Here is a 22,309-nt window from a genome sequence, read left to right on the forward strand (position 1 = left end):
AGATTAGACTATCAGGTCTGTGTTTTACAAAAACATTAGTATTGCAGCCAATGTGAGTCTGTGGGATTTATAAACAGACAAAATATGATTTGAAATGTTATTTTAATGATTTTATTAAGTTTAAACAATATTTCAAATGGAAAAAAAATGAAAAATAATATTTTAGTGAGCAGAATGAACCAATGAGTGTTCTTCTTCTGGTGGTTAAAATGTAAATGAAAACAATAATACTTAAACAATAATACTTAATACACTAACCATGCTTGAACACACACATGCACACACATTTTGTTGTAGATGTAGATATTTAAAATAAAAGATAGGTAACAAAATGATAATTGCAAATCTCCTCTGTATAACACCATTTTCAGATTTCAATTTAATCACTGAGAGGCAGAATTGTTCAAACTGAGAGCTCAGTAAAAATGAAGTGATAAACTTTGACAAAACATGACTGTGTTATAATAGGTGATTTTCATGCAAGTAATTTTATATAGTCCAAAAACTAATGCAAAAGCACAGATGAAAATATTTTATTAAGTAGAATGTCCTGCAGAGGGCAGTAGAAGACCACTAATTGACTCACTTTCATTTGAAAGACTTTTTTTATCCACCAGTAAAACAAAGCAGTTTCTCCATGTTCTTTCCATTAAGCATGCTTACACACACAGACACACACACAAACACAAACACATCCACACACACACACACACAAAGACAAATATGTTTTCAATGTTTTTAGGATGTGATATTGTGAAAATATCTTCATCTCCTCATCTTGAACAACTTTGCCTGAAGAATCACTAATGTCAATCAAACCGTTCATAATCATAATAAAAAATAAAATGTATAAAAAATATCATAATAAAAAAAAAAACATCATAATAAAAAAGATTGCTTCTTAAAGCATTTGTTTATTTCCCAATACTGAAGCGAATTAAAAGATCATGCGTAATCCTGCTGCTCCCTCTAGTGGACAACAGTGGTATTATAGCTTACATTTTACAGTTGAAGTGTTTGAATGAATGAATGGGAATTTGTTTTTTTACTTATATCTCAGGAACCAAAAGGCGAAAAATTCTGAAACTCAGAGCATAGATAGTGCTTGAGGAGCCCTGTTGAATGAGACCATCAACGTGTTTTTGGGCGATTGGGGCTGGGAGTTATGATTGTTATAAGGCATATCTGTTCGGGCTATTATCTCTGGAATGCCCAGGGCAAATAACACCACATTTGAATCGAAGCTAGCCAAGGACGCGCCCTTTCCAACGAGCTCTCACACAATGTTCGGGGTGGTCTGGGTCGGGAGTAATGGCCGTTCAAAATCGGGGGTCCCGCGGATTCGCGATGCGCGGGGGGCGCGCTCCCGAGGCCCGCGACGACACGTTTCGATCAAGAGCCCGGAGAGGTCCTCACCATCAAAATTTGAGCGCGCAACGACTTTCCGTTTTCGAGTTATGAATGAATTTGTATTCGGGGGCGTGGCTTAAATGCCGTTACTTTCGTTTCATTTCATTCATTTACTTTCGTCCATTTCCATATCTCAGTGTAACACAATTGTCAATAGTAATACTCAATAGATGAGTTTTGACAAAATGTGATTGTAAATGTTAAAATAATGATTTTATAAAGTCTAAATATGAATTTTATAACAATATTAGGGAGTAGTATGATGAAATGACAGCAGGGGGCAGTAAAATACCACTTATTGGCTTAATATGTCATTATATTCATATAAAATCACCTTTTGAAGAAGTTAAACTTTTTTTCTGATAATTATTGATCTAGAGAGTTCAGAGAATTGTGCTGCACTGGTTTTGAACATTATGATATGAACATTATATGATGATAGAAGACACCATTTACAGCAAATACAGGCAATTTACCATAGGAAATATATGGTTTTAAAGCGTTTTAACAGTTATAGCGCCAACTATGGTCCGATCTTCATAAAATTTTTCATGCTTCTTTAGCAGGTTATGACACATATGCTCATCAATTTTTGTGAAGTTCTGAGTTTTCGTTTAGGATTTATAGGCTTTTGAGTGCATTTTACCACGCCCATTTTCTAAATGACCCTGTTATAGCCATGCGAAAAATGCAAAAGTTCAACTTTTTTTTGATAATTATTGACCTAGAGAGTCCATAGAATTGTCCTAGACTGGTTTGGTTCCGATCGGGCGAAAAACCAGGGACTAGTTCGCAAAAGTACGTTTTTAACATAATTACGAATATTTAATGAACGGTTTGATTGACAGCAATGGTTCTTGAGGCAAAGTTGTTCAACAAGAGGAGATCTATCAAATGGTATGCATTTTGTGACAATAAGTGTAACACCACGTGATTACAGAGCCATAAAACTCGTTAGCGCCAACTAGTGGCCGATTTCTTTTAAAATTCTTACAGACCTCTAGGGCCATGAGTAGAACATGCCCACCGAGTTTCGTTCCGATCGGCCTCCGTTAACCTTGTCTAATAGGTGCTCAAACTTCATTGGCCGATGGCGGCCATGTTTTTTTAGATACGCCAATGTCCTCATACACATACATGACACCTTGGACCAAGACACTGCATACCAATTTTCAAGTCAATCGGACTAACGGTCAGGTGGTTAAAGCCTGTTTTATGTTTTTTATATATTATAGCGCCACCATGTGGCCAATCGCCGCGATTTTTTTTGTGTTACCTCATATTGAGCTCATACATATGTTTACCGAGTTTGGTGAAGATACCTCATTTACTTCTGGAGTTATAGCCATTTTAGTAAAATAGGCCCCTCCCATAACATACGTTTTGGCGCCCCTTAGCGACCGTGAATCGAAATTTCGACTTTTTTTCGATAATTATTGATCTTCAGTTTCTAGAGAACATTTCTGCACTGGTTTGGTTCCGATCGGGCGAAAAACCAGGGACTAGTTCGCAAAAGTAGGTTTTTGACAAAATTCAAAATGGCGGAAAATCTATCATGGCGGAAATGAAATCGGAGATATACGTTTTGTTCGTCAGGCGTCCAGCTTTCCAATGATATAAGACACTTGAGTCTACGACATACGTTCTAGGAGTTCTGAGCAGTTTCGCGCTTTTGGTCGCTATAGCGCCACCTATGGGCCAATCGAGGTCATACTTTGATACGTTCTCCCCAAATTGAGGACTACCATTTGGCCAACTTTCAAGGTTCCAGCTCTTACGGTTTGGTCTGCACGATGCGTTTTAGGGGAAAATAATAATAATAATAAAAATCCTTACAATAACAATAGGGTTTCAGCACTTCGTGCTTGAACCCCTAATAAAAATCAGTACAATTACAATAGGGTTTCAGCACTTCGTGCTTGAACCCCTAAAAAAAGTCAGTACTAACCTTCACTGAAACCAGTGTGGGATGATGCTAAAGAGGGGAACACCACAACAATATATTAGTTTGAACATGTAAAATGACAGTAGAAGGAAATAAAACTTTTTTTACTCTATAGCTCTGCAGATTTGGTTGTACATAATTTGGTTTAATAGGTTAATGAGTTAAACACGGTCAGTTTTAGAACTTAAATTGTTGTGAAAGATAACGCATGTTGTGTAACAGTATTTTGGATATATGGGTAAACCTGTAAGATTTGAATGCAGTGTTAGTGAACTGACACAGTATTACTTACAACTTAAGACTTCTGCCTCTCCATGTCTAAAGTGTGAGGTGCGATTCCTTGCTGTCAAGGCTAATTAGTGGGAAAGGCCAAAGTTTAGCAGTAGATTTTAGCACACGTTACAGTCAGGTCCATAAATATTGGGACACAGGCACAATTTTTATTTTTTCAGGTATTTACCAAAACATATTCAAGCTATAGTTATTTAATGGATATGGGCTGAAAGTGCACACTCTCAGGTTTAATTTGAGGGTATTTACATCCAAATTGGAGGACGGGTTTAGGAATTACAGCTCTTGAGAGAGCCACCCCCCCCTTTTTCAAGGGACCAAAAGTAATTGGACAATTGAATCAAAAACGATTTCATGGACAGGTGTGGGCTATTTCTTCATTATTTCTTAATCAATTAAGCAGGTAAAAGGTCTGGGGTTGATTCGAAGTGTAGTATTTGCATTTGAAATCTATTGCTGTGAACCTACATCATGCGTTCAAAGGACATTTACATTTATTCATTTAGCTGACGCTTTTATCCAAAGCGACTTACAATTGCTATACATGTCAGAGGTCGCACGCCTCTGGAGCAACTAGGGGTTAAGTGTCTTGCTCAGGGACACATTGGTGTCTCACAGTGGATTCGAACCCGGGTCTCTCACACCAAAGGCATGTGTCTTATCCACTGCGCCACACCACCAAAGGAGCACTCCATGCAAGTCAAACAGACCATCATTAGGCTTCAAAAACAAAATAAATCCATCCGAGAGATAGCATTAATATTAGGAGTGGCCAAATCAACAGTTTGGTACATTCTGAGAAAAAAGAATGCACTGGTGAGCTCAGCAACATAAAAAGGCCTGGAGGTCCACGGAAGACAACAGTGGTAGATGATCGCAGGATCCTCTCCATGGTAAAGAAAAACCCATTCACAACATCCAGCCAAGTGAAGGACACTCTCCAGGAGCTAGGCGTGTCATTGTCAAAGTCTACAATCTCACAAGAGCAAATACAGAGGGTTCACCACAAGGTGCAAACCATTCATAAGCATCAAGAACAGAAAGGCCAGATTAGACTTTGCCAAAAAGCATCTAAAAAAGCCTGACCAGTTCTGGAAAAGCATTCTTTGGACGGATGAAACTAAGATAAACTTGTACCAGAGTGATGGGAAGAGAAGAGTATGGAGAAGGAAAGGAACTGCTCATGATCCAAAGCATACCAATGGTGGTGGTGGTAGTGTCATGGCATGGGCATGTATGGCTGCCAATGGAACTGGTTCTCTTGTATTTATTGATGTGACTGCTGACAAAAGCAGCAGGATGAATTCTGAAGTGTTTCGGTCAATATTATCTGTTCATATTCAGCCAAATGCTTCAGAACTCATTGGACGGCGCTTCACGGTGCAGATGGACAATGACCCGAGGCATACTGCGAAAGCAACCAAAGAGTTTTTTAAGGGGAAGAAGTGGAATGTTATGCAATGGCCAAGTCAATCACCTGACCTGAATCCGATTGAGCATGCATTTCACTTGCTGAAGACAAAACTGAAGGGAAAATGCCCCAAGAACAAGCAGGAACTGAAGACAGTTGCAGTAGAGGCCTGGCAGAGCATCACCAGGGATGAAACCCAGCATCTGGTGATGTCTATGCGTTCCAGACTTCAGGCTGTAATTGACTGCAAAGTTTGATTTATGATAGTTAATCTCTCCCATTACTTTTGGTCCCATAAAAAGTGGGAGGCACATATACAAACTGTTGTAATTCCTACACCGTTCACCTGATTTGGATGTAAATACCCTCAAATTAAAGCTGAAAGTCTGCAGTTAAAGCACATCTTGTTCGTTTCATTTCAAATCCATTGTGGTGGTGTTTAGAGCCAAAAAGATTAGAATTGTGTCGATGTCCCAATATTTATGGACCTGACTGCATATGGGTAAATTATGGGTTAAATGGGAAGAAAAGGTTTTATCGTAAATTTACGGGTTACTGATGTCTGTTTCAATGGTGTTGATGTCCTCCTTTGGTTGCTGTGGATTTGTTTTTGGCGCCCTGATGTCATCAAAACAAGCCATAAATAAATGTCACCCCTGAATTTGGCTAACATTAGATATTAAAGGAGAACTCCGGTCAATTTTAACATTGAGCTAATTTTTTTTGTAAATTTGTAGCCAGCGCACATACCTGTATTTACTTCCTTTTTTCGGTCAAAGCCCACAGTAGTCGATTGTCGAGAGTCGACAATCAACAACTGTGGACTTCGACCGAAAACAGGAAGTAAATACAGGTATGTGCGCTGGCTGAATTAACATCACTTTTATTCATATCTTTCACATCTACTGCAGTCAGATTCACCCGTGATCACTTTAAAGGAATCACTCACATGGCTGTGCACTTGTAATGACACATCAAGGATGTTAAGAGGCTAAAAGCAGGTTTAAAACGTGCCCCATTTAAGTCAACAGGGTGGAAATTTTAAAAAGAGTATAACACGGTGTAAGCAACACCGATTTTTGTCGTTCTCTGTACTGACACCACTCCAAATTTAAAAAAAAAAAAAAAAATGAGCTCAATGTTAAAATTGACCGGAGTTCTCCTTTAACACAAAACACAAAGATATAAGCTGTGTCTGAAATCACTCCCTATCCACTATTTAGGGTGTCGGCCATTTTGTAGTGGTGTCCGAATTCTGAGTGAACGACATCATTCCCTACATTTGTTCACTACTTTTACCCACAATCCTCTCTGAACTAGAGCGTACATCCGATGTACACTTGCTGAAGCACAATTTCCCACAATCCAATGCGTAGAGGACTGAGCTCGCATGAAAGTCCGGGAGCGAGTGAGTTTAAACCAGAGATTACTTTACAACTTATCTTATTTCTGCTTTAACATTGATTTAATCCTTATTTTTAATTTTTTTATTATTATTAATCATTACTTGAATAAAACGTATTAAAATATTGAGAATATATAAATGACTTGTTGTTAAAATGAAATGAAATATTAATAAGGTAATTTTTTTACCTTCATTTTTTTTTTTATTAAAATATTATTTAGGCATTAAAACAATGTGTTTTAACTCGTTAAACTGTAAGGAATAGATGATAATTTGGTGGATGATTTGAAAAATATTCATTGATCATCTGTCATTCGAATGTAATCATAACGGTCGTCTGAAGCGCTCAATGACCCTGTCATCTGTGAGCGTGAGTTTAACAATTTCAATCGATGAAACTACAAAGCTGGCACAGAGGTATATACAAAATAGTCAATATGATTGTTGTTAATTTTATTTTATAAAGCAAGTAACATGTAAGATAAAAGGAGTTTTATCACGTGTGACAAAGCCTTTACTGCGACAGCTCCAGCTCTCCGACGCGCAGTGTAAACGTCAGCGTCCGAATTCACTCACTTATTTTCGTTCACTCCTTGCAGATATAGTGCACTCAAACGCCATACACTATTATATAGGGATTAGTAAATGAGTGAACGGTTTCAGACACAGCTATAAACATTCTAAGATAAAAAAACATTATAATCCAGTCATTTTAAGCCAAAATGGGGGTCAACCTAGGACGAATTGCAACAGAAGCAAACTAAACTAATTTTGTATCCTCAATATATCCTGAGTAAAAAAAAAAAAAAAAAAAAAAAAAAAAAAAGCCCTGAAGAATCCCATTTGGGATTATACATAAAGGAAGTAGTACTTTAAACCAGCCTTTATTAATTATTATTGCAGAGATGGGGTTTGGGGCTGGGTCCCGGGGACTGTTACTGAGGGTTCACTTTTTTGTTTTACCTTCCTTTGTCTTCTGCATTTTCCTTACCCCTTCTCTCCTGTTCCCTCAGACTCATCTCCCAGAAACAGTCCCACAGACCCATCCCCAAACCCCATCTCTGCAATATTAAGTAATAAAGGCTGGTTTAAAGTACTTCCATCTATGTATTAATGCTCATGGGTAGCCTAAACAGGTTCCATTCAGACCTTAACATCAAGTCTTTTACTGTTATATGCCAACAAGACATTTTCACTTGGCTATACCCAATGTTTAGATCTGTTGTGGTATTTATGCAAATTGTTTGTCTTGATGCAAGTAATCAACTCAGTAATTCTCATGGTGATATACAGGTTAAAAATGTTACCCTAATCATGAGAAAAATAATGAATAGGCTATATTTGGGTCTTTCTAAACATTCTTCTGGGCTTTTTTTCCCTTACTCAGGACATATTCAGGATTAAAAAATCAGTTGAATTTGCTTCTGTTGCAATTTGTCCTACCTTTTTTCATAAAACGACTGGACTAGTACATCTCCTGTGTTTTCTTCAAATACTCACAATTCATAGTCTCTGCGTCCTCTCTGGCCAGTGGTAGAGAGTAATTCCCTGCTCTGCTGGTACCTGTACAGGAAAACAAGAGGGAGAAATTGGAAAGGTCAGTGTTCAGGAGCTTTGAGGCTAACTATTTGTTCGGTTCACATGACGTCACTGTAGCTTTGCGCCGCCATCTTTACGACCAACGGTCTCAGCAATGCCTGCAATATGTTGTGCAGTTGGCTGCAACAACAGTCGAAAGAGGAGCCCCGAATTGTTATTTTATTCTATACCAAAAGAAAAGGATAGAAGAGAGAATCATTTATTTAAAAGACTTGAAGTCTCATGTTGGTTTGTGGTTAATTATATTTCCATTATACTCTCAATGCCCAACATTATACAGACAGATATCGACAGATAATGTTTTTTCTTCATTTTATTTGTTGGATCTGTTTAAATGTTAAAGCACTTTATCATGGTAAGTTAGTAAGATTTGGGGTTGTTTTGAATATAACTCTGTCTGTCTGTTAGTTAATACCTACCTAAATCTAATAAATATTTTTCTGAAGTTCATAACGATATTGTCTTTGTCACATGCGCTTTAGATGTTATTTTGTGTAAGTAACGTTAGCTCTGCAGACGATGCATAATCTCAGCCTTAAAATGCATATTAAAGGACTAAGGTTAGTTCTTCCAAAAATTATAATTCTGCCGTCATTTACTCACCTTCATATGCAAATCCTTAAGTTTACTTTCCGTGGAAGACAAAGGGACATTTTTGAATATGTAGCCTAATGGAGACTCTTCTTGTCGATGTAATGAAAGTGAATGATTAACGTTAGCCTACTGGGGGCTGTCACGCAAAAAATAAATAAATAAATAAATAATAAAAGACAAAACAAAACATCACAAAAGTATCATAAAAGTGATCTAATACGACTCGTCCGTTATATTAATATCGTTATTTATTCATATGTTAGCTTTATGTGACGAACAAACTGCAATTTAAGTCGTTATATTATAATCACTGATGATCTTTACCTCTTGATAGCTTTTAATCGCAGCCAAATCGTGAGTGAATGATTTAATAAGATTTGACTCGAAATATTATTTCATTTAGATATGTGTGTGTATTAAACCTTCTCTATAATTGAACCTCTGTTCTTTCGGACAGATATGGCAGTCTTTTATGATATTCGGCTGATGTCTCTGGCTGTGCTGATGCTGGTGTCTCAGCTGGACTCTGCCAGTGCTGCTGTTCGGATTAGATAGATTCATTCATGCCAGCCGAACAGCTGCAGATTCATAGATTCATTCATGACATCGCCTCGACTCTCATGAACGCGTGCCATGAAGCTCTATGACTTAAGTATTTCTATATATATCATGAGAGGCCATAATAATGGACAAAAGAAAACTGGGGGTAACAAATAAGGATCGGAGCCTAAAATTGAAATTTTCTCCAGGTATCTCTGTCTCTCTCTCATTCAAACGGGCAGTTTGGGTGGCCATAACGGGCGAGTCGGTCGTAAATATGGCGGCGTTCTATTTGTAGTGACATAGGTGGCATCTATGAATTATCAAATTGAAGCACATCTACTCTGTAACTCGCATGCCCAGTGTTTTCAAATACTCACAATTCATAGTCTCTGCGTCCTCTCTGGCCAGTGGTAGAGAGTAATTCCCTGCTCTGCTGGTACCTGTACAGGAAACAGGGTTTCCCCAGGTTTTATCACCCCAAATTTAAGACTTTTTTAAGACCTTTTTAAGACCACTTTAATGAAAATTAAGACCTACATCGCACACATTATGCAGTCGTAAAACACCAGATCAAATCCCAATAATGACTATTAGTAACAAATGTTTTAATTAAAAATACACTGCAAAGTGATGTTTTTGGTAAATATCAAACATTCATAACAATAAACAGATAAACTAACTTTTCAAATCGTCTTAGTAAAGTTTCTCAGTATTCAAATTGCTTCAACCATTGCTTCAGAGCGGTAGACAGATAGGTAAGAGATATATAGATCGTAGGGGTGTAACGGTTCACAAAATTCACGGTTCGGTTCAATACGATACACTTGTGTCACTGTTTGGTACGTTTTCGATACAGCAAAAATAAATAAATGCCAGATAATTTTTTTTTTTTTATTATTATTTTATTTATTAAAACTAACACACTTTGACCAATGATGGAGCTATAATAGACTCTTCTTAGGAGCATAAACAAAACAGCTCCTTGGAAAAAAAATTAAATGTAACCTAATATTGTAGTAGTTATAAACAAAGGTCTATTTTTAGTTCAGATTAACATTTGAGGGCAGCAATTGTATTCATAATGTCAAAATAAAACCAACGTAATGTTACTTGAAAGCATTATAGCCTACTATTCCTGCCAAACTTCCATGGTTGCAGTAAGTGTTACTACAGTAAATCCATGGTGAATGTTGCTGATCTGTGGACTCTGGATAGTTCATTCATGGCACAATGTTTCTCCTGGTTTCCACGTCAGCGCTGTTTGATCCGTTAAAAACGGAGAAATGTGAATGTTTCTCACTAGATCTCGCAGCGATGTTATTACTTCAGTGGCGAATTCAAATGATTTATTTACTGGATCTCTTATTAGCGCTGTGTAACAGTGTCGCTTGATCAAGATCGGCTCGCGCTGCACTGGTCCAAACTGATAAGCGGTCCTTCAACCACACAATAACAAGTAGCCCAGTTTCGTTCCGCTTACATTACGTTTGCACATTTGATGTTGGACAATGTTGTGGTCGCGCCGGCGTCTCTTACATTATGAACGCGCTTGCCACGCGCAACGCGCCTACATTTGAAATAATGAAATTTTGGTTGGCAGGAAAAATGGTCCAACGAACCGTTCGGTTTGAAAATGCGTACACCGAACCGAACGACACTTCCCCATGATGTCTCTCCTCTCGACTGATTGATTAGAATGTTGATCAATTGCCGCCGGCGCGAAAACCCAAACTATTGTTTGTGCATACTAGAAATTAGACGTTCTCTGACGTTACGCTAAACACTGTTGAATTTTCACGTTGCGTTTGCAGCCAGGTTGACTTTGAATAAATAGGCTAGTATAATGAAATTTAAGACCTTCATTTGAAAAATTAAGACTTGGACAACGGAATTTAAGACTTTTTAAGGCCTTAATTTAGGAACATGATATTTAAGACCTTTTTAAGACTTTTAAGACCCCGCGGCTACCCTGGGAAAACAAGAGGGAGGAATTGGAGAGGTCAGTGTTCAGGAGCTTTGAGGCAAGTTCAAGTCTAACTATTATCAAATTGAAGCACATCTACTCTGTAACTCACATGCCCAGTGTTTTCAAATACTCACAATTCATAGTCTCTGCGTCCTCTCTGGCCAGTGGTAGAGAGTTATTCCCTGCTCTGCTGGTACCTGTACAGGAAAACAAGAGGGAGGAATTGGAGAGGTCAGTGTTCAGGAGCTTTGAGGCAAGTTCAAGTCTAACTATTATCAAATTGAAGCACATCTACTCTGTAACTCACATGCCCAGTGTTTTCAAATACTCACAATTCATAGTCTCTGCGTCCTCTCTGGCCAGTGGTAGAGAGTAATTCCCTGCTCTGCTGGTACCTGTACAGGAAAACAAGAGGGAAAATGATTCTACAATAATTTAATGTGTGTGGCAATCGAAAGTGAATGATAATAATGTACGGTCAGCAAGGTTTTCACTGTTGTGGCTTGCTTAACCTCTCGAGAAATCAAACCTAATGAGTGCAGCACACATAGAAACTATATAATCTTTAATAAATGAATGATTAAATTTAAATTTAAATATAAATTTTATAAAATCCCTATAGTGTCTCATTATTCAAAAAGTAATTGTTCAAATGTAAGAATTTAAAATGAACGATGGAGCAGACATTTAATACGATTAGGGGAAAAATGCCTTTTAAAGGAGTCATATAATGGTACATGCACTTTTACAAGTTGATTGTACTGAAATGTGTGTTGGCAGTGCCTGTACACAACCATCATAAAATGATAAAAATCCATCCAGTGTTTTTTTTTTTAATCTTCATATGTTTTCCCCTCTCTCAAATCAAGCCGTTCGACCATGTGACGTCACAAAAATCGACGCCCCTCCCACGATTGTTGATTGACAGCAGCGTTTCAACACAGACCCACCCTCGCTCGTGAGCGAGCTGTCAATCATAGCCCGTGCGGACCGACGCGGTCACTGTTGATATGCTGGACTGGAGCACTGTCTATGAGCAGAATGGCGTCTAAGCGATTGTGGTGTTCTGTTCTTGGGTGTAATAAGGAACACAGCATCATTTTGATGTTCCTAAATCCGTACAGCTGAAGACGCAGTGGCTGAGTTGGTTTTCGAAGGGAATATTCCCCACGATCAACGTCAAGCTTTCATGTTTGCGCGAATCATTTCACAAACCAGACTGCTTTACAAACGAGGGTCAGTAAAGCTGGTTTTGCTAAGAAGCTGCTCCTGAAAAAAGGATCAGTACCAACTATTCGTGTTCCTGCTGCACCTCCAGAAGAAGTGAGTGTAATGTTTTATTAACCTTTATATTAATATTTATATTAATCTTTGCAAATCATTAGCACGCTTCACGATGAATGCGGCTGTTTACATTACGGCATGTTTTCTATGTACGGCGTTCTCAATATAATTCATAATCCCACGTTTATAATGAACAGCGCGTTATGGTTATTGTGTTATTTCAAAAGGGGTACGCACAGAACAGAGGGGCGGGGTCAGCACAGCTCATTATCATTTAAAGACACATGCACTTAAACGGCGTGCTGAAAACAGAGCTGTTTTTGACCAGGTAAAATTAGTTCTTACAATACTAATGAGAATTTTTAATTAAAGTATATTACAAACTTTTAATTTAGACCCTAAAGAATCATATTAGCTTGTACAAAAATGGCATTATATGACCCCTTTAAATGTAAAAATATGCAGATTTAGATTCGTCAAAGCTGATTTAACATTGAAAATAAATTATATTTACAACACAAAAAAATCCAAGTGAATGACCGATTTACTTGTCCGAAGGACAAACACATGACAAGGCTTAATGTCGAGCCCTGCTTTATTTAAACCAATTGTATGCCTCATTGTTTTTACATAATATGTATTAAGTAGGGATGCACCGAAATTAAAATTCTGGGCCGAAACCGAAACTTCTGGATGCACTTGGCAAAAATAATCAATCATTTTCCTGAATGAAAAAAAAATAAGTCAATAAACAAAAATAGCCACAATTATTTTGAAAGTAACACAAAAATTGGACAGAAAATAGGTCCATAATAAAATAAATATATATATTCAAATTAATATATTATTCTTTATTCAGTTCTATGCAACAGAATCAGATTTCATAGATTGTCCTAGAAAGATATTATCAGAGCATGCAAGCAGAGCATAATAAACAGATTACAAAAAAATAATCGTTTGTGACAGCCCTACTAAATTCAAAGACAAAAGTGTATTTCCAGAACTGATGATAGCATTCCTCAAATGAATTCACAAAAAACAAATGTGTTAATAAAACAAATTAATAGAACTATAACTGTGGCACAAATTGGCCAATCTTACATTTCCTGATGGGGTTGATTTGCACTTCTGGCGCTGCTGGAAGTGGAAAGTTTGCTTCATCCTCAGTTTCACTATCATCGAAATAACGTGCCCTTTTACTGAAGAAAAAAATCAATTATTCAATTGATTGTCCTCATTCAGCAGCCATACTCTGCTCTGTATGTGCTGTATTTACATGTGTCTTTTTCTTCTCACGGGGGGCGAGTCCACGTCTGTAAGGTCTGTGTTTATTTCTGCCTCTGGTAGTTTTTGGCGAGCTTCTTCATATGTTTCTGTATAGATAAACAACAAGGTTTCTGTGAAGCAAACTAAAAAAAAACATTAAAGAGAAATTATGAATAAATAATAGGAGAAAATGAAGAAAATTATATATATATATATATATATATATATATATATATATATATATATATATATATATATATATATATATATATATATATATATATATATATATATGGGCCAGATTTACTAAATAGGCACAATCTCTTTTTTGGGGGGAGGTAAACAATGGTGCAAATACCAGGAAATTAACTAGCACAAACCTTAGTTAATCACCTTGCATGATTCATTTAAATTAATCTGAATGATTCTGCATGAGTTTGAAAGGGAAACTCTTAAAACCGCATATGCAACAAGGTCAGCCGCAAAAACAACTGTTCACACCTTTAGTGTCTTTAATAAATCCCGACACCAAAAGACGGTTTATGCTGGTGCAACCTGTTAGTAAATCTGACCCATGGAAGCTAAGGATATGTACCTCTAGTAAAAATAATCCGGATTTTGAAGGGAGTCCAGGATGGTCCTGGCTTTACCATTGATTTTATGGCTTTAACTCTATCTTCATATTTGTATGGAGGCCACATACAAACATTGTCCCTTACCCAATTATGGGGGACAACCTCGACTTCATTTGTGGTTAAAAAGATTACGATATGATACATTGGCTGAAAAAAACAAGAGTTGTAATTAATTTTAGACTTCATTTAGATTCATTTAAAAAACAAATTCATATAAATGCCACTTACAAAAGCATGTCCCACAATATAATCCAGAAATGGTGTTGCTGCTTCTCAAGAACTATGTACATTAATTGGTGATATTATTAAGATGTGCGAGTCAGAGGGAAGACTGCAAATTTGTCTCCCAGAGGCAACCTCACACACTTCTGCCAGGGCTTTGTGAGCTCAGTAAAGTGCATCACTGTTGACAAATTGGACACGATGAATACTCCCATGTTTCTGGAGTCAAGAGGGTAAGTGTATAAGGCCTCTTTCTCTCTATACTCTTGAAACATAACATACTCTTTACCCCCATAAGCAATGATGTTTTTTACTGAAATCACTTTGCCATGAATAGAAATGCAATCATCTTTGCTCGATATTCGCAGCATGACACCATCAACAGTAAGCTGTCTGAACTGATGTACTGCTTCTGTCAGTGTTTGTGGTACAGGTCCATTTTTATGGGGGCACATCAGTGATATTTCATCAGTGGAATAACAGTTCCTTTCCTCATGTTCTGACAGCCTGCAGATTATCTGTGCAAGTGGATTGTGAGGTTTCCTTACCAATCTCTTAAGCTCACCAAGATAATTTTCATAGGGGAAGCCAGATATGCCATCTAAAGGACCATGCACTTTAACATCACTAGCAAGATGTACCAAGCCATGAATGTTGTATACCACCATCTCTTTGCCATACAACAAGCCATAATGCTCAACAAATGATACCAAAAAGGAGTGAGCCAAATCATTCATTTCGATACAATATTTTGAATTTGCCAAGATGTAGATGGCAACAGACAACAGCATAAAGTTATCATAAACCTGGCGAGGCAACACACTCTTTAAAACAACAGGGCCTGTGTACAGCAACAGTTGGCGGAATTCAGTTGCCTTCCAACGAAGTCTCTCACTGAGAGCCCTAGGCTTTCTGGCAAACTCTGCTGGAATGAACTCCTTCAATGCTACCAGTCTCTCAGAGATACCCAAGACTTGAATGCTCGAAAGTCTTGTACGCAGGGGGCCCACTGCACCACACCACAGATCCGTCAGACGTCTCACTACACCCAAACACACAAGGTGCATGTAATCATGAGGAAAACCAGTTACCATGTCAATGTCAGTTTCTAGAAGAGGACAGTGTGTTAGATGGTGTTCCTCATCTAATCCCAGTCGAAAAGCTTCATCTGTTCTACAGGAGGCATCGTTCTCAGGAAATGTCATGCGGTGTTTCACATAGGAACCTTTCTGCTGACATTTGTCACAGCCATAGTATCCTGTGTGAGATTTTATACCTTTGATAAAGGCTCGTGCTGGAGCGTCACACATGATAGACGTTACCTTGACAAAGAAAGTCTTGCCACCAAAAACAAAACCTCTTCTTAAACTCTGCAACTCACAAACTAAGTGACTGAGATAGTCAGAAAGATTTTTTGGCTTAGTGGTCCCACAAAACAACCCTACGACAACAGGTTTCTTAGATAGACCTTTGAACATGCCAAGAATAGGCCAAAGTTGAACTGAAGAACTTTTGAAAAGTGGGATGCCGTCAAAATTTAGCTGCATGTTAAATGTGTGCCCGTCTGTAAAATAAGAACATGCACTTCTCAACGTGTTTCTGAAAGCATTGACAATACCAAAATAGTGGAAAGATCCACCGGCAATCATCTCCACATTGTACTCTGTTTTCGTTTTTAACAGTGACCTTCCATCTTTTGGCAGGAATGGTAAATGCACTCTAAGAATTGCCAATAAAGCAGAAAGCGCAATGAGAGATACACCAAAACGAAGTGCCCAGTCAGTAATGCTGCTTCTGAGATCACTTTCATCGTTTGTTTCGCCAGTACTTCTACAATCATGGCTGCTGTTTGTATTCTCACTAACAGAGATGCAAGTAGGATTCAAATCTGAAGGTCTGCAGTCAGAGAGAATGCCACCAGGAGGAATGCTAACAGGAGAGTTGTTAAGATTATCAGTATGGTCATACAGCTCATGATTCACTGATTTAAGAAAAGTGTCAACTCTTTTGAGGGCCCTTTTCCTAAGATTGCTGCGTTCATTGTAATTCATCACTAGTGAACACAATACAGAGTCACAAATAAAATATGCATGGAATATCCCTAATGAGTTCAAGCTCAGGATGTTCACTACCCTATAATGAGAGAGAAACAGCAGATTAGGAGAGCAAGTTAAATTAAAGGGATAGTTCACAGTAAAATTCTGTCATCCTTTACAATCAACAAATAAACATTAAATGACAGTGATTAAACAATATACAAGTCAAGAGTATTATTCTGTATTACAGGTATTTACAGACAGGTCAAAAGAGACAAGAGTTTGGTAGAACAGTATAAATCCATACATTTAAAATAAAAATAAAATAAAAAATTGCAAAAACAATATCTGATCATGTGTCATCATACTAACGCTACAGTGGATTGAATCTAGTTGGTTTTGTTTTTCTTTTTTTCTCCTTTTTCCTGCATTGATTCTTTACACATCTATCAAATCATGTGCATCATACTAGATTTTTTTTAGCTGGCTTTCCGTGTAGTGTAGCTATCACGACTTTGCGAGATGAGTGTAATAAGATACGAGTTATAAGATATGTGCAAACAAGGTGAGTAAATTTGTATTCATAAACTTAATAATTGTGATACTAAACTAAATCTTGTTGAATCTTAATCCTAAATAATGAATTTGCAGTTTTTTCCAAGCTGCATTCATAACCAAAGAGTAAAATTGCGTTCTAGGGTCTTTAATGTCGGTATTTTTTTTTAAATATAATATTTTGGCATTCTAGTGTTAATTTTGAATCTTAAAGTGTGTTTTATTCATTTGAAAAAAAAAAAAGAAAAAACAATTGTGAAAGACAGGAGGTGCTGACTGGAAGCGTGGACCTCTTTTGAGTCCCGCCTATATTAGGTGAGTCAATTTTAATTCATTACAGTTTAATAATTATGATACTAAAAGTAATCTTTTGGTTTAGATTTTTAATCATGAATAATGGATTTGTTGCAGTTTTTGCACGATAGTAGCCGTTTAATGGCGTCAAGTGATTATAGTATTTTAAATGTATTAAACTTTTTCTGCTCTAGGACTAATATTAAATGTAAAGTTTGCTTCATTAAAGGGATATTTCAGCTCTGGAAAGATGAATGTGTATTTAAAATGGGTAATTTATGTAGTAGAAATGTGAAATTATTTTTGAATTTGGAGCCTTCTAGACTGAGAAAAGCCAGAAAATTTATTTTTAGCTTTTGTGGATGAAAAACTACAACTCCCAGAATGCACTTGCTTCACTGCCCTAGGAAGCCACGCCTACCGGTGAGAGAGTGCAGTTAAACACAAGGCTAGCTACTAGTGAGTCTCCGTGACGAGTCTGACAGGGATTTCGAGATCGCCCAAAATTTCCTGGATTCGGCTTTTGCGTTCTACAGTCTCCATTGATTAGGTTTACTGTGGCGAGCAGGACGAGTGAGAGCGACACGAGGCTGGTGGCTTGTTTACTGATGATGAGCAACAATGGTGAGATGCACCGTTCTCGTATCTCACAGAGGAGCGGGCAATTTCCTTATCAATCAATCCACATCAACCGATCACTTGTTTAGCGTTCATGTAAACACTACATTCAGATTCACCAATCGGAGTGAATTCAGTTAGATTGAAACAAAAGGTGAGCATGTAAACAATGAATGGCGACTGCAGAAAGCAAAAGCCGAATCCCGGACATTTTGGACGATCTCGACGGCCGGACATGTCCGGGAAAAAGAGGATGGTAACCCCTAATACTTTCTCCTACTACTCAGCTTTCTCCACAGAACAAGAGTCTGTTAGCTTAGCTTCCAAATAAAAGATAGCTGACACTATCTGTGGACATGCTGTGAGTGAGATCCCACCCTCTATGGGCGGGTTGAGAACATGCGGAACAGCGCCTTCTACTGGCTGTAGTCTTTAGCCTTTGGACAAAAAATCCTCAGATGACGCAAAAATCATAATTTTGCGTCATCGGAGGATTTTTTCCAGACCAAAAAAAAACAAAAAACAAACAAACAAATATCTCGTCTCAGGGGGATATGAGGGTGGAAAGCAGGGTAATTTGAAAATACTACAGGTTTTCTACTGATACAAAGCTTAATGCTAAATCCTGAAGTATCCCTTTAATGTTAGATATACGGTAAGCAAATTTAGCATTGTACATCTTTATTGATGAGTTGTTTTCATTAAAAATAATAATAACCACAAATTAAGCATTCATTTTAGAATTAAGTGGAAATCCAAAGACCTTTTGTGTTAAAACGCAGGTATACCTGTCATCAGTCTAATTCACCTTGTTAAAAGTTCTGTTTAATATAATAAATTCATTTATGCTTCCATGACAAGCACATATACACTAAAGAGAAAATAACTATACAACTGTAAACTAGTGTTGCACGGTGTACCGATACTTCAAAAGTATCGCGATACTCGGAAATTAAAAACGTCACGATACCTAAATTTATCAGTATCGATACTTAAAAAAAAAAAAAAAAAAAAACGCCTCCCTATGGACGTCTGTGTTTTTTTTCCTGACGCACGCAGCAAATAATCTGCCGCTGTCAGTGTCATGTGACAAAACACTACAGCGAGATGGCTGCATGTGCGAGCACAAGTGGTCTACGACTCGTAGAAAAAGATGACGCGAGGAGTGACAAATGGTACGGTAATGGTTCTATGTCATTTTGACACGAATACATATTAATAAATGGCATTTTGATGTTTGAAAGTTGACATAAATACAATATAAATGTAATTTAAAAAAATATGATTGATTTTCAAATATTGCACCTCTCAATACAGAACGAATTATTCTGTAGCCTATTTTGCCGCCAACACTGCCGACGTTGTCTTTGCTGCTATATATTTATGCTTAACATGAAGTATAGGCCTTCCACAAATCTCTCCCCACATGTCAAATATATCACCAATGAGGCTTATCATATGATACCAATATTAAACATTGTTTAATATAATCGCTGTTCATATTTTTATTCAAAGTTCAGAATCAAGATAAAGCTCTTATATGTTTCTTATGATAAATGAGAGAATGCTGCTAAATTTATATATTTTTTTACCTTGAATGTCATTGCTCTAATTTATTTTGTATATTTTTATATTTCATATTTTGTTCAAATGTTTAATATATCTGCTGTTCATATGTTCATTTATTAGTGTGTTATATGATTAGAATGTTGTCCCGGTTTTAAAATAAAGCACAGCAATGATATTTGAGAGTGTTTCTCCCTTTTCAGGAAAAGTATCGAAATCGCAATACTTGACTTGGTATCGGTATCGAAACAATAATTTTGGTATCGTGACAACACTACTGTAAACACCTTTAAGTGATGCTTAAAAAAAAAAAGACAACTTACCTTGGTTGAAATAAGGGATGATTAGAGAAAAGAAAAAAAACAGTGGAGGATGATGCAAAATCTAAAAAAGGAAACAATAAAAAGAATATATTACAGGTAACTACTACAGTAGTCCAAAATGTTGAATGAGGTGTATGCTGCAAATTAATCTAATATGAATATATAAAATAAATCTAAAGTGAAACTAAGAATGTGCTTAAAAACATCTTATAGCAAAGGATGACTGTGGCGAGCAGGCAGAAGCTGAGGGCTTTGAGAGAATAGCTGGAGGCCAGTGTGATTACTGATGAGTGACACCTGTACGTTGCTCATTATCAATCACTCACCAGCCTCCGTTCTCTCACTCTCAGCCACACCCTGCTCACCACAGTCACAATGATCTGTTTGCAGACAAGAAAAATGGGTAAAATAAGACTGAGTAACTACTGTAATATCAACTATTACCTAGGTCTGTATTTATAGACGTGCTATGATGATGTAGCTTTAAAGAATATAAGCCCAAATACTAACTGAAGTGTCTCAAAAATATACTTACATGGATAAAGATGCTTAATGGTTGAAAGAGCTCTTAAAAGAGCTTTTGGGGGTCATTTAGCTGCTGTTGACACAAAAGCAAAATGGAGAAAAATAAGAAACATGACTGAACAGAATTAATTTTATCAATATATACACACATTCAGTAAACTTTGAGTTATTATTACTTAGGCTAATCAAAACAACCCAGCTGCTGATTGATATTACTTGGAATAAAAATTTTTTTTAAAAAAAGGGTATGTGTTTCTCTCCCTCCATTGTGTCCACTGTCTCCCCTCCTGTCCCATTTCTCATAGGTTGTTCTACCCTAACTGGTCAGCGCGCATGGCGCCTGGTCACAGAGAGTGTCCGTCTTTTAACAGCGGAAATGAAGTGCGAGGGTGAAAGGGAAGCTGTTGGAATTGTGTTTATTTCTTTTGATTGGGAATTCTGTGAAGTCATTGATAATGTTGTTTTTCTCCCTTGTTTTTCTTACTTTTAGTGGTGTGTTGGCCACAATTAACCTAAGAACAAACTGCCTGAGTTATGAACGCTGTTGGGGCTTTTTTGCGTATTGAAGGAGAAATTCTTGTTATGCTAGGCTGTATAACAGTTCATAAGAATACCGGTGTTTACTTTGGTTGTTTAATTGACGTTAATGACAGACAGCACCACGTTTCTAAGGTTGCTGTAATTGTAAGACCTAATCCAATATCCTCCCTGAGACCCATAAGGGAAAACAAGTTTTGTTAATGTTTTTATATATATATATATATATATATATAATATATAAAAATTTGGTTTTCCATTATATGCGATATGTATATTTTCATTGTCTCTAATTTGAATAGTAATGTGTTTTTAGGAAACACGTAATGGAAAAAAAGTAGCTATAACGAGTAATAAATAGACAACATTTTTATAATAGCTCATATTTCATATAAATATTTAGCATTTCTTTCCTATTCACTTGTCTCCTAAAATGCCTGACAAGCATGTCCCGGTGTCCTCTACAGTGGACATGAATAAAACAGATGCATGTCTCATAACAGAACGTCATATTCTTATTTAAAACCCCAAAGATGTGAATTTATTACAAAAAAAAATGTAATTGATCAAATCATATTTCTATAAGAGTGCTGAATTTAATCATCCAGTCAGTGTCAGTCAGGATAGGGGGGTTGTCATGATGCAAACTCCAAACATTTGGTATCTCTGAAAAGCCCTGAATTTTTAACGTTACAGGACAAAATGGTCTCAAAAAAATGTCATCTAAGCTACAAAGGAAAACTTCTCAGGCAGATATAATGATAACATGGGCACATATATTTATGTATGGGCACATATATTTATGTTTTCGGCCATACACGCGCCGAGAACCGCTGTGAGGTTAAAAGAGAATATCGTATTTTCCCGTGTCGTTCGGCCATTTCTGTGGGTGCTTGAGCAGTGTTCACGCGCTGTCTGAGAAGAGGCCGCGCTTCAGGAGTAACTTATGTTTAACGAATTCAGTTCCCTTTCGCATCTGTGATTCATAGTTTTTTTAAAATACTTTAATGTAATTATCATTAATAAGTAGGGCCAAACGTTAACATGACAGACATGCGCACGCACAAGTGACGTAACAGATTTAACAGCAACAGGTTGTTTGCCTCTGTTAATAGATTGTATAATTTACTTAGTTCATGTTTTTAAACGTCATTGATAATTGTAGTTATAATTTGTGAAGTATATCGAATAATTAAAGTACTTACCTCCAGAAAACTCTCAAGTTATTCCTCTCAGCAGGGAGTAGACAGTCAGGATGTGTGCACGCGCTGGCTCTGACTGGCC

General features: G+C 37.1%; 1 protein-coding gene across 1 annotated transcript; it reads right to left on the minus strand.

Moving 5' to 3' along the window:
- Window positions 1-3,361: 3,361 nt before the first annotated feature.
- On the minus strand, window positions 3,362-22,301 carry LOC307157250 (uncharacterized protein). Its single transcript, XM_079869116.1, has 8 exons — window positions 22,231-22,301; window positions 20,499-20,561; window positions 19,964-20,024; window positions 14,578-16,704; window positions 14,310-14,496; window positions 13,725-13,821; window positions 13,550-13,647; window positions 3,362-3,385 (listed from the first exon to the last, which is right to left on the minus strand). The coding sequence occupies exon 4, from the start codon at window positions 16,620-16,622 to the stop codon at window positions 14,655-14,657; it is 1,968 nt and encodes a 655-aa protein (XP_079725242.1). The 5' UTR covers window positions 16,623-16,704; window positions 19,964-20,024; window positions 20,499-20,561; window positions 22,231-22,301; the 3' UTR covers window positions 3,362-3,385; window positions 13,550-13,647; window positions 13,725-13,821; window positions 14,310-14,496; window positions 14,578-14,654.
- Window positions 22,302-22,309: the final 8 nt, after the last annotated feature.

Source organism: Squalius cephalus (assembly GCF_949319135.1).
Source record: "Squalius cephalus genome assembly, chromosome: 4".
Lineage (NCBI taxonomy): Eukaryota > Metazoa > Chordata > Actinopteri > Cypriniformes > Leuciscidae > Squalius > Squalius cephalus.

Coding starts and splice junctions, on each gene's coding strand:
- LOC307157250 (XM_079869116.1), bottom strand. CDS start 16,622: ATGAATTACAATGAACGCAGCAATCTTAGGAAAAGGGCCCTCAAAAGA.